We start from the raw sequence: 15,745 nt of genomic DNA, 5'->3' as shown, positions 1-15,745 counted from the left end.
CTGCACAGGGCCTTTAGGCCTAATTCAGACAGTGATTTTTCTTGTTACATAAAACGTCAGTTATCATAAGTGATTTCTTAGTATGACCAAAGAAATGAGAAAGCTTCTCTTATTCAGTGCATTGTTACTCATCGATGGTATCACTGCACAATTTGTGATCTATCAGTAATTTTCACACACCCATAGACTTGTATAAATTAATTTTGGTCCAAGAATCAGATGGAAATTGTACATTTCTCGCTGCTTTTTTGTGAACGGTTTGTCCACAAAGCAATCACAAACACGTGACACAGCTCCATAGATCATAATGGATACGCGTTCTGTTTGTGAATCACGGAGGCTCATAGAGGCGGAGGCTCATGGAGAATAACTGGCTCGTAGAGACACATTTAATTACACTGCAGAAATGATCCAAATAAGAATCTCTCGTTCCTCTGTGTTCGCTGAATGTTTCGTGGTGATGTGTAACAGAGGGAATCTCTGCGCTCTGGCTGTGGCACTATAGCACCATCTTGTGTGAGATGATAATGTCTCAAGCAGATGTGGACAGATGCACCTTATATCTTGGAAATACTGAGAATTCACATTATGAGCTTTTTCTTTCTTGGCAGATGTTTTGTTTTGGAATATACAGATATCAATCTTTCATGTAATATAATTTGTCCCGCATGGAAAGGTAAAAAAAAAACCTTAGAAAATCACTTGATCAAGCATTTTGTCTTCACTCCTATAAAACAATTGCATGTAAGTGGAGTCAAAGCCTCTACTTTACTTTTCCCTGATCTATTTACTTGTCTTTAACGGCATTGATATCCAAACATACTCATTTTGGAGTACTGCTGATGGCAGCGGAAGAGTCATCTCAGTACCTGTGTCCCTTTGCGGATAAGCTCCTGTAGGTAGAGATAAGTGTATCGATTCGTGGGATTCCTGTCCAGGTCAGTGGTACCTGGCGGCTAGAGGGGATACCAGTGAATCTCTTACCTTTTTATGGCATTGTCGGTGTGGTTTTTGATTAGGCAGTCTTGTGCATCATCTTTAGAAGAGGCTTCCTTCTAGGACAACAGCCATGCATATTAATTTGATGCAGTCCTGTTGTGACTTCATCTGTGTGACTATGTGAAGCACAGTTTACGTTGCACCAACCCCCGACAAATTTTTCAATAAATCTTTTTGTTGTAATTTTCCATGGAGCACCTATTATCGAGACCATTCCTGAATTTAGAATACCATTGATCGAGTGCCCTAGCAGATTAAAGGTGGGTCAATGCTAGTGTCTTCATATGTGGCAGAAGGATACATCTGCATTCCTTATGGCTATATCCTTTGCCCAATATTTCTGGGGTCAAAAAATGTAAAATATATGCTACTAACCCAAATCCTCACTGTGAACGCAAAGGACAGATATGTGCACAAACCATTGTAACATTTTTTTATCTTTAAAAGCATAACCAAGCATGTAATCCTATTATTTCTAAACGCCATGTTGATTTATGGTGCGGATGGATGAAAATGAGGCTGAGGCTTCTCCCTTCATTATGCGCACAGTATTGGCCAGCATGGAAGTTGGTTCTGGTGCTACTCCACTATTTCACAAGCCCATCTCATCATCCTGCTCTATGGATGTATTCTTCTTTTGGATCATAACAGAATAATTTACCACTACTCATTATAAGTTATATGTTTAAAGGAGTTCTCCACATTGGACAGTCACTACTTGTTAGAAGAATTGACTGTTGGACTCACATAAAACTGGCCATTTTTGTTTAAGTATCTCAATTTTTGCATGTTTTTCACAGCAGTAATGAATATTTATATTCCTATATTTATTGTTAGACATATCTAGCACTGCCGAGTGCAACGGTCTTTTTTTTATTAATAAATCTCATTTTTAGAGATGATCGATGTTCGAGGTTCGACAATTTCATGTTCGAGTGATTTTGGGGGGTGTTCAAGTCGTTCCACCAACTCAAACGATTTGCTAAAAGTTCGGCTGTTTGAGTTACGTTCGAGAACGGTTCGATCAACAAAAAGCCTAGCTAGATACTAGGTGGCTTTTCACTGTAATAGTGTGAGTCACTGTGAATCACGTGATTATCAAAATTCAGAGTATAGTGTGCGGGGGGGACGGGGTTTAGATCAGTGCTGCTGCTAAGTGCTGAGAGAATGCCGATCGCTATTTATTTATTTATTTTTCCTAACTGTGCGTACAGTGGGGCAGGCCAGGCTGTCAGCAAATCAGACACACACACACAGCAAAGTGGATCTTTGCCAGACAAGCAAGGGCATGTGTCATAGGCTGTGCATGTCACATGTCATTGCCTTATAAGACCCGGCCATTTGACCCGTCGCCGCCATTATCTCTCTGCTGCGGGTAGGTGACAGTCACAGCTCCCGCTGCTGCTGTGTGCGCTATAGACATACAGTGCAATCTACACAGCGCTTTAGGGATTAGGGACTATTTGTAATATCAGCCCTTTTCAGGGCTGCATTACAGCCGTTCATAGGCATTGTTGCTAGGCAGGTCCATGCCAACGCTGTGCAGGGCTTTAGATAACAGTGTCTGGCTACATCAGCTCAGGCAATTCCTTGGTGCATTTTTTCATTGGCAGGGATAGAAACTGACGCTTCCTTTGCTGTCCAGCTACCTACAGCACCTGTGCATTCTACCCACCTGCCCATTTTTGCCACGCAATTTTAATTGCACACAGTGCTGACACTGTTAGTGGCATACTAAAAGTGTGTGGAATACTAAGCTAGTGTTCCTTTGCTGCCAAGCAAGGTACAGCACCTGTGCATTCTACACACCTGTCCATTTTAGCTAGGCAATTCTAATTGCAAACAGTGCTGCCACTGTTGGGGGCATACTAAAATTGTCTGGGATAGTCAGTGTTGGTTATTAAGCTGTCAATAAAGCTAGACCACCTCTGCAATCTACACCACCTCTCCATTTTTGCTACGACCTTGTAAGTGTCCAATCTTGTCGCAAACAAAATGAGTGGCAAAAGGACAGATGCTGGTGGAAAGGGGAACAGGCGTGTTTGAAAAGGATAAAAAATTTGCATCTGTGGGGTAGGTGGGAAAGCTACAGTAACATCTACTGAAGAAAGGCCATCTTCCAGCAAAAGTAAGATGTGTACTACTTCCGTGGACAATCTGATGTTAACAACTGTAACAAAGATAGATGATGCACAAAAAAAAGAACATGCTTGAATGGATCTCAAGTGCTCCAACAAGTGGCCTCTCCTCCACCTCAACTTCAACATCCAAAAAACAACAGTCCTCTGAGTTGTCACCCCAATCGCACTTGCTTTCTCCCAGCTCTCAAGTCTCCACCCGCCCTGCAGAGTATGCTGTAACAGAGATGCGTGAGTCTGCAGAGCTGTTCAGTCACACTATAGCCTGGGAATCAGAGGTCTGCTCCCAAGCTACAGTAATTACAGACCAGGAAATGGTCTGCAGTGATGCCCAGAAGCTTTGTGAGTCAGATTCAGGCCCTGATGACAATGTTTCTGAGCATAATGTAAACCCTCATTCCCAAACTGTAACACCTGTTGGTGGAGACAATGCGGAACATACTGATGACGATGAGACGCAGATACCTGATTAGAATGACAACTTAACTATTCAGTCAGGGCAGGAAGAGGTTAGGTCTCAGGGCGAGGGGAGTGCAAACACAATGGTTGATGATGAAGTTCTAGATCCCACTTACTGTCAACCCACAGTCAGGCACTTGAGGAGGTGGAGGAGGATGCGACTGACGACGAGGTTACCTTGCGCCTTCCTGGACAGAGTCTGAGTACTGGAAGCACGTCAACAACTGCATCCTCAGCCACAACTCTGCTTCTGAGCACAAGTCGTGGTGGCTCTGCATGTCGCATGGGCTCTAAGCCTTGCCTAGCCTGGTCCTTTTTTTGACATTGCAAAGGATCTCCCAAATCATGTGATCTGTAAGATTTGTCGCCAATCTATAAGTAGAGGCCAAAACCTCACTAGTTTGACAACTTCTTCCATGAATCGTCACATGAATAACAAGCATAAGTCCCAGTGGGAAGCTCACTGTGCTACAATGCGGCCTAGCGGAGCGGGCCAACCACCGTCTGCCCCTTCAAGTGCATCCGCGCGCTCTTCATCCTCTGATTGTGAGGACAGCTGTCACACATGTTTTTCCATGCAGACCTTCCACCTCTTTAACCGCAACAAGCAGTTTGCTTGGCAGGTCATCAGTTGTTTTGGAAGGGGAAACAAGTGCTGGTGTAGAGCTCTCTCAGACATTGAGAGCACCAACTTTGGATGAAGGCAACATCATGTCTCTGCCTGCACTCTCCTCACAGACCAGCAGTTTTCCAGGGACACCCTACTCACCACCGTCTCCACACAGCAGCCGGATCTCGGTCCCTCAGATGTGGACAAATAAAAGGCCATTTCCTCCGAGCCATGACAAAGCTAAGAGGTTGACTTTCACCCTCTGTAAGCTCTTGGCTACCGAAATGCTGCCTTTCCGCCTGGTGGACACAGATGATTTTCGAGACCTTATGTCAGTCGCAGTGCCCCAGTACCAGATGCCCAGTCGCCACTACTTTTCCAGGAAAGGGTGTGCCTGCGCTACACCAGCATGTCGCACACAACATCACCGCTTCCTTGAGAAACTGTGTGTGACAGGGTGCATTTTACCACCGATACTTGGACCAGTAAGCATGGACAGGGGCGTTACATGTCGCTGACTGGGCACTAGGTAACTATGGTGAGAGATGGAGAAGGGTCTGCGGTACAAGTCTTGCCGTCCCCACGACTTGTGCGTCAATCCTCTGTATGTTGAAGTTCCTCCACTGCTTCTGCCTCCTCAACCTCGTCTAGGTCCTTCACCTCCGCCCAAAGCCTGTGTGGTCAAGCCACCCGCGTTGTAACTGTGCACAAGGAATCCCATATACCTCCTTACTATGCTGGCAGCAGAGCTCAACAGCATCAGGTGGTCTTTCCGTTGAAATGTCTGGGAAATAAGAGTCACACAGCTGAGGAGTTGTAGTCAGCTCTTGCGAGCGAGTTTCGTAAATGGTTGTCTCCACTCAACCTGCAGCCAGGGAAGGCAGTGTGCGACAATGCTGCAAACCTGGGTGCGGCCCTTCGCCGGGGCAAGGTGACACGCGTGCCTTGTATGGCTCACGTGTTGAGCCTTGTTGTCCAGCAATTTTTAACCCACTATCCCGGCCTAGATGGGCTTCTGCACAGGGCACGGTCACTCTCTGCTCACTTCCGCCGTTCAACCGGCGCAGCTGACCGACTTGCATCGCTCCAGAGGTCTTTCGGCCTGCCGGTTCATCGCCTGAAATGTGATGTGCCGACACGCTGGAATTCGCCTCTCCACATGTTACAGCGACTGTGGCAGCACCGCCGAGCCCTGGTGCAATACGTTATGACGTATAGCCTGGGCCAACGAGATGCAGAGGTGGGACAGATTACGCTGCTGGAGTGGTCTCAGATCAAGGACCTATGCACCCTATTGCACAGTTTCGACATGGCGACGAATATGTTTAGCGCTGACAATGCCATCAGCATGACAATTCCAGTCATTTACATGCTGGAGCACATGCTAAACACTATTCGGAGTCAGGGGGTGGGACAAGAGGAAGGGGAGGAAGTACAGGAGGATTCATATGTGGAAGAGCTACCAAGATCTGCAAGGTCCAGACGTTCAGCATCACCAAGGCGGCAGGCATGGGACGATGGGGGGGAGGGATTAACAAGGGCGCATGGTAGCAGCCAAACTGTTGAGGAAGGTGCAGGAGCTCAGGAAGAAATGGAGGATGAACTGGCGATGGGCATGGAAGACTCAGATGAGGGAGAGCTTGGTCAAATTTCGGTTGTTCGAGGTTGGGGGAAGATGTCAGAGGAAGGAAGCACCTCGCCGCCGCAAACACAGCAAGGACTTGGTCCGCATGGCTGCGCAAGACACATGAGCGCCTTCTTGCTGTACTACGTGCAACATGACCCTCGGATTGTCCGAATTAGAAGTAATGAGGACTACTGGGTTGCCACACTCTTAGATCCCCGGTACAAGTCCAAATTTGGGGAAATAATTCCAGCTATAGAAAGGGACGCATGTATGCAGGAGTGTCCGCAGAAGCGGTTATGCAATCTTAGCTCGGCTTTTCCACAAAACACCCGTGGTGCACAGAGTGAATCTCCCAGTTGTAACTTGACAAACATGGGACTGCCTCGTCATCAACAGTCAAAACCGTACCAGCAGCACCGTATCTGGTGGTAACAGCAATTTTATTGAATCGTTTCATAATTTTTTGATTTTTAGACCATCCTTTGCAAGGCCACCAAAGACAACAAGTCTGACACATAGTCAACGGCGGGAGAAGATGATACAGGAGTATCTCCAAATGAACATTGATGCCATGACTGTGCAACTGGAGCCTTGCTCATTTTGGGCTTCCAATCTTGAAAAATGGCCTGAGCTCACCATTTACGCCTTGGAGGTCTTGTCGTGTCATGCAGCCAGCATGGTCTCTGAACGTGTCTTCAGTGCTGCTGGGTGTGTGCTGACAGATAAGCGCACGCGTCCAGTGACAATGTGGACAGACTAATGTTCATCAAGATGAACAAGTCATGGATCAGCAAGGACTTTGCTACCCTGGTGTCATCCTGGGGAGAGTAAAGGCTTGTGGATTTGGATTGTGCTTGATGCAAATCTACCTGACAAGTTTGCAACTGGGGCACAAGTGATGCCACTGAAGGGGTGTCTGTGGCCCAATGTTTGGGAAAAAAGGGAGACTCTGCTTGGAGTACCTTTGCTGTGTTTTACATGATTTTAGAAGGGCATGACATGCCTATATCTGTGTCTCCTCCTCTTTTTTACTCATCCAGCTGTTTTGTTTTCGTATGAGTATATGTCCTTGTTACTTTCCCATGTGTTTGTGGTGTCTTGTGAGTTGTTTGTCACCTTTTGGACACCTTTTGAAGGTGTTTTCTATGTGTTTTTATGTGTTTTGTGTTTGCCTGCCATTGTTTTCAATGGGGTTCGAAAGGTTCATCGAACGGTTCGTCGAACGTTCGCTGAACCAGCCCTCCGTTCGACGAACCAAACCGAATTCGAACCTTAAGATGTTCGCTAATTTCTACTCATGTTTAGTCTGCACCTGTTCACATTAGAATGTTAGGATGTGCCATCAATCTTTTTCTTACTACTTGTTACAAGGGCCCCTTAACAAGAAGCTGATGAGTGTCCCTCGGCAATCAGCTTTTTGTTTGTGGGGTAGTTTGAGAGAAGTTTTCCTGCAGCACCACCACAGGGAAAAATAATTGCATAGTGTAATGCAAGACTGAGTGTTGCTCCTTGCAACCACTCTCCTCCAAGTCCAAGAGATAAAAATCTCGAAGAACGGATCCCTCTGTGGTAACTCAGAGTTCTCTAAGGGTTATAAAAACTGGTTTCAAAATTGAACACACCCTTTTAGGAGTTAAAGTGAAAAAACAGCTGAAAGGTATCACTCCAGGAACAGGAGCATAACAAACCTACAGTTAAACTTTCCCAAAACACCACCTTTTTTATAGAACACTTCCATATCCAAAGCATTTTCTGATAGATTTTCAGTTCCACACTGTTTTTCCATACTCTAAATCATATCCAAGAAGGAAACCCTTCTTCTGTCAGAAAACCTCTTTTTAGGCCATAATCACAAACCAATGTGCCCATCAGAGTATGGACCGATATTAATGGACCTACCCAGGTCTCCTGATCAGGACTTGATATAACTGCCTATGAGATGGTTATGTTTGGTTCCGGACACATGGATCTGTGATTGCGGCCTTAATGTCATTTTGGGTGGTGGCCTCAGTGATCACTGTACCATATTCTCCTTCCAAGAAAAACTGTGTCCTTGATTGAAATCAAAGCACATAATCCTATTACAGCACTGATCAGATATCCTGGAATAGTGTAATGATTAATGGCATTCTCTAGATATCTTCATCTTCTATCTGCAGACTAATACGGCATAAACAATACATTCAAGCCAACAAGACCTCTGCCAAAACCAACCTCATCCAACTCGGAGGCTGCTAATGTGTAAATAGATCCCGGCCCTTATTAGGATATTTACCGGAGTAATAGATCTGTACACGTGTTCCTGCAACAGTTAGTCATTCCTCTTCTCGTACACTTGCTGCCTACACAGAACACAACTATTTTGTGCTTAGCGGTGAATTCACTGAGCTGTGGATACAGCTGTGGTAGTCCAACCTTGTACCCTGTGAACACTCGGCTGCCACTTGACTTGGTAGCAGCGGATCACTGAGCATGCCAGATGTCAGACCCCTTCTAAGCAAAGTACAAAAAGTCAGCATAGGGGTGATAATTAGATACAATTTGCCAAAAGGCAACTCAACCCCTAAACTAAAGACTCTCATAAAAATGTAACTTTTAATAATTTCAAATAATATAACACTATGGATTACTGTGGCTAGACAAGTGCAGTAGGGTCTTACCCAAAAAAACAGAGGAGAGATCAAGAGGGCTGGTCGCTCCCCTTGTGTGGTTGTGTGACACACAACCAGTAATACAGGCGTAGTCCAGCTGCCGCAGAATCCACGTGCCCTAAGGTCAAAGGAAAAATACTGGAACAAGAGTAAAAACCGTGGAAGAACCGCGCTGCTGCCAACAAATATAGATAAAATACACCGGATATAAGTGAAGTGGACAGACAGTGCTGATTAGTTATATGGATTGCATATAGCTGAAAATCTGCCGATTGTTAGCACTAAATACCTGTAAGGGGCAGCCTGTCCGGGAAACTAACACTGCACTCACCTTATTAAAATAGAATAATTTGCCTCCCCAGAGAGGCAACCTCAAAAGTGTTACCCTGATTGCCACCGCAGCAGGGCAGTCGGGAAGAGCCAGCCAAAGGGCCAAATTTGGCGCATCTAATGAATGTGCCACTTGTAGGGCAGCTGCGGCTGATATTTTTAGGCTGTGAAGGGTCAAATAACCATGGGCTTTCCTCATCCTGATAATACCAGACCCAAGCTGTCTGCTTTACTTTTACTGGTTATGAAAAATAGGGGGGCCCCAAGCCAGTTTTTTTTTTTTTTTTGTTTTTTTTTTTAATTATCTAAATAATTTTAACCAGTGTAGGATCCCCTCTAACCAGCCAAAGTATAGCAGAAAGCTGAGGGTTGTAGCTCGCAGTTGTTGATTTTACTCCGCTGGTTATCAAAAACGGGCTGGAGTGGAGCCCATGTCATTTATTTGTTTTGGGGGTTTTTTTTGTTTTTTTTTTTTTTTTTAATCTTTATGGTTCACAGCAGTGTACAGGCAAGTTCTGTATGCAATAAAGCTTGTTGATTGGCTGCAGGCTTTCACCAAACTTTGTTTGAGTTTGAATACTGTTCATATGCTAACACTGTTTTGGTTTTTTTGGGGGGTTTTTTTTTGTCTGCCTCGAGTCCGACACTTGGACACCTGGTGTCCAGCACGAACCCTGAACTTCACAGTTCAAGTTCGCTCATCTCTCTAGTTTTCAATCTGTCCATGAGCTCATTCTGATGGGAAAATTTGTAATTCTTTTCTACCTTTGTGACCTGATGTGAGCTAATTTATCACCACAGACCACATCCAAATTGAATGTGCAAGAAAACAAAGTCTATGAAAGCCAAATTGTCATGTCCCTGTTCCCATGCAGAAGGTTTGCCTTTCCTTGTATTTGAACCTGCTCACTCCCTGTAGCCCTGTGATGTCCGTTTTTCCCCTCCCCTCCAGATTGTGTATGTTCATTCATCCTCATGTTACATACTAATTTTCTGAAGAGATTTATTCCTTTTTACCTGCTACTTTCATCATTGATACAAGAATTTCAGATAAAGCCTCCCTCTTTTCCTGGAGTCTTCTTGCATGAGATTGTGGCTGAGTTTAAGCTATCTTGCTTTACCGATCTGAACATGAGTACTGGTCATACAAAGGGCCCAGAAGAAGCAGTCTATTCAGGCATCATAACGTTTCACATACCCGTGAGTCAGAATAGAAATGGTGCTAAATTGTTAATGAAACTCAATTGCAAAAATGATTTTTAATCCCCAATAATTTTAAGTTAAAAATAAATAAATAATAAAGGGGTTTTCTACTTTTGGGAACAATTTTAAGGTATCCTTTTCACATTTTCATAATTACACTATGGTTAAAATAGAAAAAAAAATATTGAAATGTTGACCTGGCAGAGGTAACCGTTCTAAAAACGGAAAACATCCACCAAGTCCAACCAGGAGAGGGGAGAGGATATGCAAGAAAAATAGAGGGGACGGGGTTTGGTTTAGCGCAACTTCACATCATTCTTTTGCCAGTTGTAAATGTGGCCAAGTATCCCGATCATTTCACATAGATACAAATTGTGAGAACATTCAACATGTGTTGGACGCGTCATTTGTCTCCTGTGATGGACCGGAGCAGTCTGTGTAAGTGGACGTGTGAAGAGATTGTAGAGTGTATGTAGAAGTGAGAACGAATACACAGCAGACTTCATACGCCATGACAGCGCTTTGTGTTGAGTTATTGGTTAATCAATTACCAAGTCTTTTTATGCTCATTGGCAAATACTTTTGGAGCTGTCGTTTGCTACATTCATCATGTCGGCTATTGGTGGTTTCTCCATCTTGATGTTGAAGCCGGATACATATTCTTGTGTATTTTATAATCTCCATTGCGTAATCTGTTGTGAGTTCCAGGCAAATTCCAAAAAATCTACTTGTCCTAATGCTGCTTCCAAATTATCCACAGCTGTTGGCAGGTGGAGAAGCAATTCTGTCTCCAGAAATCAGAGTGCCTGTCCATCACATTGTGGATTTCTAGACAGATGGTAATTTAGCGCAATGTGACTGCTCATACACAAACAAGGCTATTTTTGTTAGTTTATTTTTCCTGCTACATCTACTGGTTTGTTAAAAACAAGTTTCACATGCTGGACAATCCTTTTATTTCCCTAATTTCTGCTCAGCCCATTCATTACTAAACAGCCTATATATAACAATGGCAATGGTACTGGTGATACCTTTTTTTTTCTTGGGGGTAGAAGGAAGGAGGGTAAGTCAACTAGTTTTTATGTCTTGAGGACTCCTGGAAAGCTCCTTATTTCATTGCCATCCCTACGTTATGCCGACCACTGCTTATTGATGATACCTTTTTGTTTTGTAATCCTCATCTCGCCAATTATACTTTTTGGTTTATACTGGCAGAGCGGTAAGGCTACTTTCACACATCAGTTTTTTTCCATCAGGTACAATCCGGAAAAAAACGGGTTAAACGGATGCGGTACCGCATCCGTTTTATCCCCATAGATTTGCATTGTTACCGGATTGTACCTGATGGCTTTGCGTTGCATCCGTTTTTTTCCGGATGCGGCAAAATTAATTAAAGCGGCGGCCGGAGGCAACGTGTCTTGCAACGTTTTTTTCTCCGGCAAAAAAAACCGCATCGCGCCGGATCCGGTGCGATACGGCGTGTTTTACAATGAAAGCCTATGGACGCCGGATCCGGCGCAATGCGGTAAAAATGGATGCGGCTGCTGGATCCGTTTTTGTTAACTGCGCATGCACCAAATTAAAAAAACTGATCCATCAAAAAAACGGACAAAACGGCTGCAAAAACGGATCCAACGGATCCGTTTTTTTACGCATCCGGCATAACTGATCCGTTAATAACCGGAAAACGGTGGATACGGTTTTACATTTTTTTTGCCGGATCCTTTGGATCAGGAAAAAAAAGGATTGTGCCTGAATGCAGAAAACTGATGTGTGAAAGTAGCCTAAGGATATGTGTGCGTGACATCTTTTTCAGGTGGGTTATTCCTGGAATTCACTTGACCAGATGCCACAAAACTGACAAAAAAAATTTAATATACTGCACCGCAATGTGAAAACGACATTGCTTTGCACATGTTCTGTCTTATGTCACTTTTTTAAGTGTTAGGAAACTGTGAAGCGGTTGAATGACTTAGTATGTTCATTTTCTGGCAGCTTTCGCTAGGGAACCGGTCGCCACTGTAGTGTAAAGTACAGACAAGAACCGCTGCTTAAAAAAAAAAAAAACAAAGTCACAAGCGAGGCTGCTTCAGGATAACGACCACTGTCTGGAAGCAGCTTCACCTAGACAAACTTGTTGACTCGACCGGTGTCTAAAATACGCCTTCTGCACACACCTTAAGGGATCATGCGCACGTAACTGCTGATTTTATTCTGCAGCGATTTGACAGCACATGTGCGCTTCAAATCGCTGCAGAATGAATGTAGTATTTTTGTTAAAAAAAAAAAAAAAAAGCGATTTCATGCGCTCGGGATGCTGCCCCCACCATAGACAGAGTGGGAGCTGCATCCAAAACGCAGAAATAATTGACATGCTGCTTTTATGAATACTGTACACAGATTTGGGTCAAAATTGTAGCACCCAAATCGCTGCGTTCATAAAAGCAACGTGCGCACGTCTCATGCACAATCTACATTGTGCAGAAGACGCAGGACGCATGCATTTACACTGCAGTGCAATATGCAGCGTAAATACATGCAATTACGCAACGTGCGCATAAGCCCTAAGGGTATATGCACACGTTGGGCATTTCCTGCAGAAATTTCTGCATCTCTTGATAGGAAAAAATGTATTATATACGCACGTTTTTAATGTTTTTTTTTTTTGTGTGCGTTTTTGTTGCGGTTTATTTATTATTAGAATAGTTTGAAATCTGGTGAACACTTGATGTGGACAAACCGTTTATCACACCTTGCCGTCTACTTGATTTCCATCTATCTTTCTTCCTTCTCCTTAATTAAAAGTTCTGACTTTAGAGAGAGCCCCAATAGATGGGAAACAAGTTGTTGGGCAAGTAATTCAGTGCACCTTCCAATCAGCCCAATGTCTTTGTACTTGATTTGAAAACTAATTTTTTGTTGAGTCTCTTTAAAGCAGGGGTACACTGTGGCCCTCTGGTCTGAGGGCCACATATTCAGTGATTTTCAAAGGGCCACAAAAGTTGAAAAGGTATAATATGCCATAAACTTCCCAAAAAGTATATGCCTTAAATGTCTGAGATGCAGGTTCCACTACAAATACTCCCATGTATCTTCAGACTAAAGGGCTCATTCCCCTCCTCCCTCCCCCCCAGTCCTCTAGAGAGGAGGAGACATTGCACACATGCAACCCCTCTCTATTGGGGACCATATATATTGTAATATTTGGTTGTATTTCACATGTCTTTCTCTAGTGCTAAACTAGGGTCAAGTCTCTTGATGTATGGGGGAGCCAGAAATGATTATACCATGCTCCATTTGTGCTTGCCCGTCCCTGGTTCCAAGCAGTGTGCTACATTTCTTCCCTCAGACATGGAGACCATGGTATACAGAAGGTTTGGCGCCACACCATAGGGCATCCCAGGACACAGGTTGTGCACGCCTATTTTTAAAGGGAACCTCTCAGATTTTGTTTGCCTCATCTGCTGGAATCAATCACTGCCCCTACATCATCCTTCTCTCAATGTGTAACTTGCTGGGCTGCTTGCTTTAGTTTTGATAAATATCACTTTTATATGCTACAGCTCTACTAGTTCTCTAAATGCTGAGCTCTGGGTAACCCCGCCCACATCAATGATTGACAGCTTTCTGCGTAGGTAATAGGTGGTCTGGGTGGGATACTCAGCCCAGTTTTCAGTTCTCTGAATACTGAGCTCTGCTTACTGCAGTTTTGAAATCGCTTATTTTAGCTGGGGTAAATCTACCAGTTCTCTGTATGCTGAGCTCTGTATAACTCTGCCCACCACACTTATTGCATAGGCAGAAAGCTGCCAACGTGTACACAGAGCTGCCAATCATTGATCTGGGCAGGGTTATACAGAGCTTAACATTCAGAGAACTGGTAAATCTGTATCATATAAAAGTGATTTGCTCAAAACTGCAGCAAGCTGCCCAGTAAGAGACACATCACTGGAATCGATGTATCTGCCCCTACGTTATTCTGCTCTCAGATTAGGTGGGAAAAACGTGGTGACAGATTCCCTTTAAGCCATGATGGAAATGAAGGTCTTTTTAAAGGGGTTGTCCACTACTTTTATATTGATGGCCTACCCTTAGCATGTGCAACTCAGATCAGTGGTGGTGCAATACTCTGCACCCTCTCAAATCAGCTGTTCCCAGTGCCAGTGGTGGCCATATGTAATTAGTTGCAGACCTGCACAGTACAGCTCCGTCAACTGTATAGTGATCATGGCTGGGTAGTGCACAACCTCCCTTATTTGAATGGATAGGAGAAAGTCTGTAGTACCTATTGCGGCCATTATACAGTTGACAAAGTTGTGCTGCGGAGTTCCACTACTGATTACATCCGGAAAAGCTATTCAGTGTGGGTGCTGGATGTTGTTCCCATACTGATCAGAGATTGATGACCTATCCTTAGGATTGGCCATCAGTAGGAAAGCAGTGGACAAAGCCTTTAAGGTAGAGAACAAATATATTCACAGCAAACGTTTGCAAATTTGAATGTTGTCCAATTTTAAAAAAAAATTACTAAGATCACAAAAAAGTTGATGTATTTCTGTATGGAAAATATACAAGTATTATAAATTTATTCATAGGAGATCTAAATAACACGGAGGACGATGTTTCGGTCCACTCTAGACCTTTTTCCAGTATCTGGAATACTGAAGGTAAGTAATATGGCAGTTACAGTGGCCTGGGCTCTCCGTCTTCTGTCATACCGTCAGCCTGCAGGTAGGAGGATGGAGAGCATTGCCCATCGTGGTTGAGTTCTGGATAATTCTAGAATGGATCAAAAAGTTTCAATGAAAAAAAACAAAGTTGTGGAAGCAACTCCTAAAATCATAGCCAACAAGACAATGGGTGTTCTGGTGGTGGTTTTGATTAACTTTTATGCAAGAAAGATTATTTTTTTCAACCAGATAGTAATTGTCTTGTCTCTTTTTATTTTATAGGGGGTCCAAGAGCGGACTACGTCACTGCCACTGCCATCTATCCATTTGACGGTTTACAACCAGGAGACCTGTCCTTCCAAATTGGCGATAAGATTATAGTCACCACAAAGACAGAATCCCAATATGATTGGTGGGAAGGAAAATTAAAGGGAGAACTGGGCATTTTCCCTGCCAATTATGTAATGATATAACTTCCAATACCTTTTCAGAAGGTGCTGGTTATGTTACAATTGACGTTACTATACAATTGAAATCTGAAGTTACTATAGAGAGACATTTATGTTGCCAAACTCTTATTTATGGGTGTGTATGTGGGGAGATTATCTGACCTAAGTTATTCTGTGCAATAAACTGTTTACAATGGTCTGACCATAATTTTAATAAACCGATATGTTTTTTTGTCCATGCTTTTGTTTGGCTTTATATTATAATTCACAGCATCAGTAGCACACTACCTACCAATGGCGCCAGACCACACGGCCGTTATGGGGCCTGTGAGTCGGGAGGGCCTGGTGTCAGCGCTGCCCCCCCCCCCAGTTTTGTACTTTCAACTATCGGCATAAAAAAAAATTGACTTTTTTCTCACAAATGTTGCTTTAACCCCAACTTTTGCCTTTCCCAAGGTATGTGGTTTTAGCCTTATTTTTAATTTTCAAAAGGGTAACAGGAACAAATAGCCCGAAAAGTGAGAGGTGCAATTTCTCTTGAGAACACAGATACTCTATACTGTGGTGGAAAACTACTGTTAATATGCTTAACACTGCTTAGAAGGGAAG

General features: G+C 43.6%; 1 protein-coding gene across 2 annotated transcripts in view; it reads left to right on the top strand.

The window, feature by feature from the left end:
• The window catches only part of SH3YL1 (SH3 and SYLF domain containing 1), a 134,865-nt gene extending 119,489 nt beyond the window's left edge, over positions 1-15,376 (top strand). The window contains exons 10-11 of one of the 2 annotated variants that reach the window (XM_075341052.1): positions 14,613-14,684; positions 14,970-15,376. In XM_075341052.1, coding sequence (XP_075197167.1) covers positions 14,613-14,684; positions 14,970-15,160 — 263 coding nt within the window. In that variant the 3' untranslated portion in view covers positions 15,161-15,376. The remainder of the gene's footprint in view (positions 1-14,612; positions 14,685-14,969) is intronic. The other variant, XM_075341053.1, reaches the window with a different exon arrangement.
• Positions 15,377-15,745: the final 369 nt, after the last annotated feature.

The sequence above is a fragment of the Anomaloglossus baeobatrachus genome, chromosome 3, assembly GCF_048569485.1.
Source record: "Anomaloglossus baeobatrachus isolate aAnoBae1 chromosome 3, aAnoBae1.hap1, whole genome shotgun sequence".
NCBI lineage: Eukaryota > Metazoa > Chordata > Amphibia > Anura > Aromobatidae > Anomaloglossus > Anomaloglossus baeobatrachus.
The sequence above is the reverse complement of the archived record's forward strand: the minus strand, read 5'-3'. Positions and strand labels throughout refer to the sequence as shown.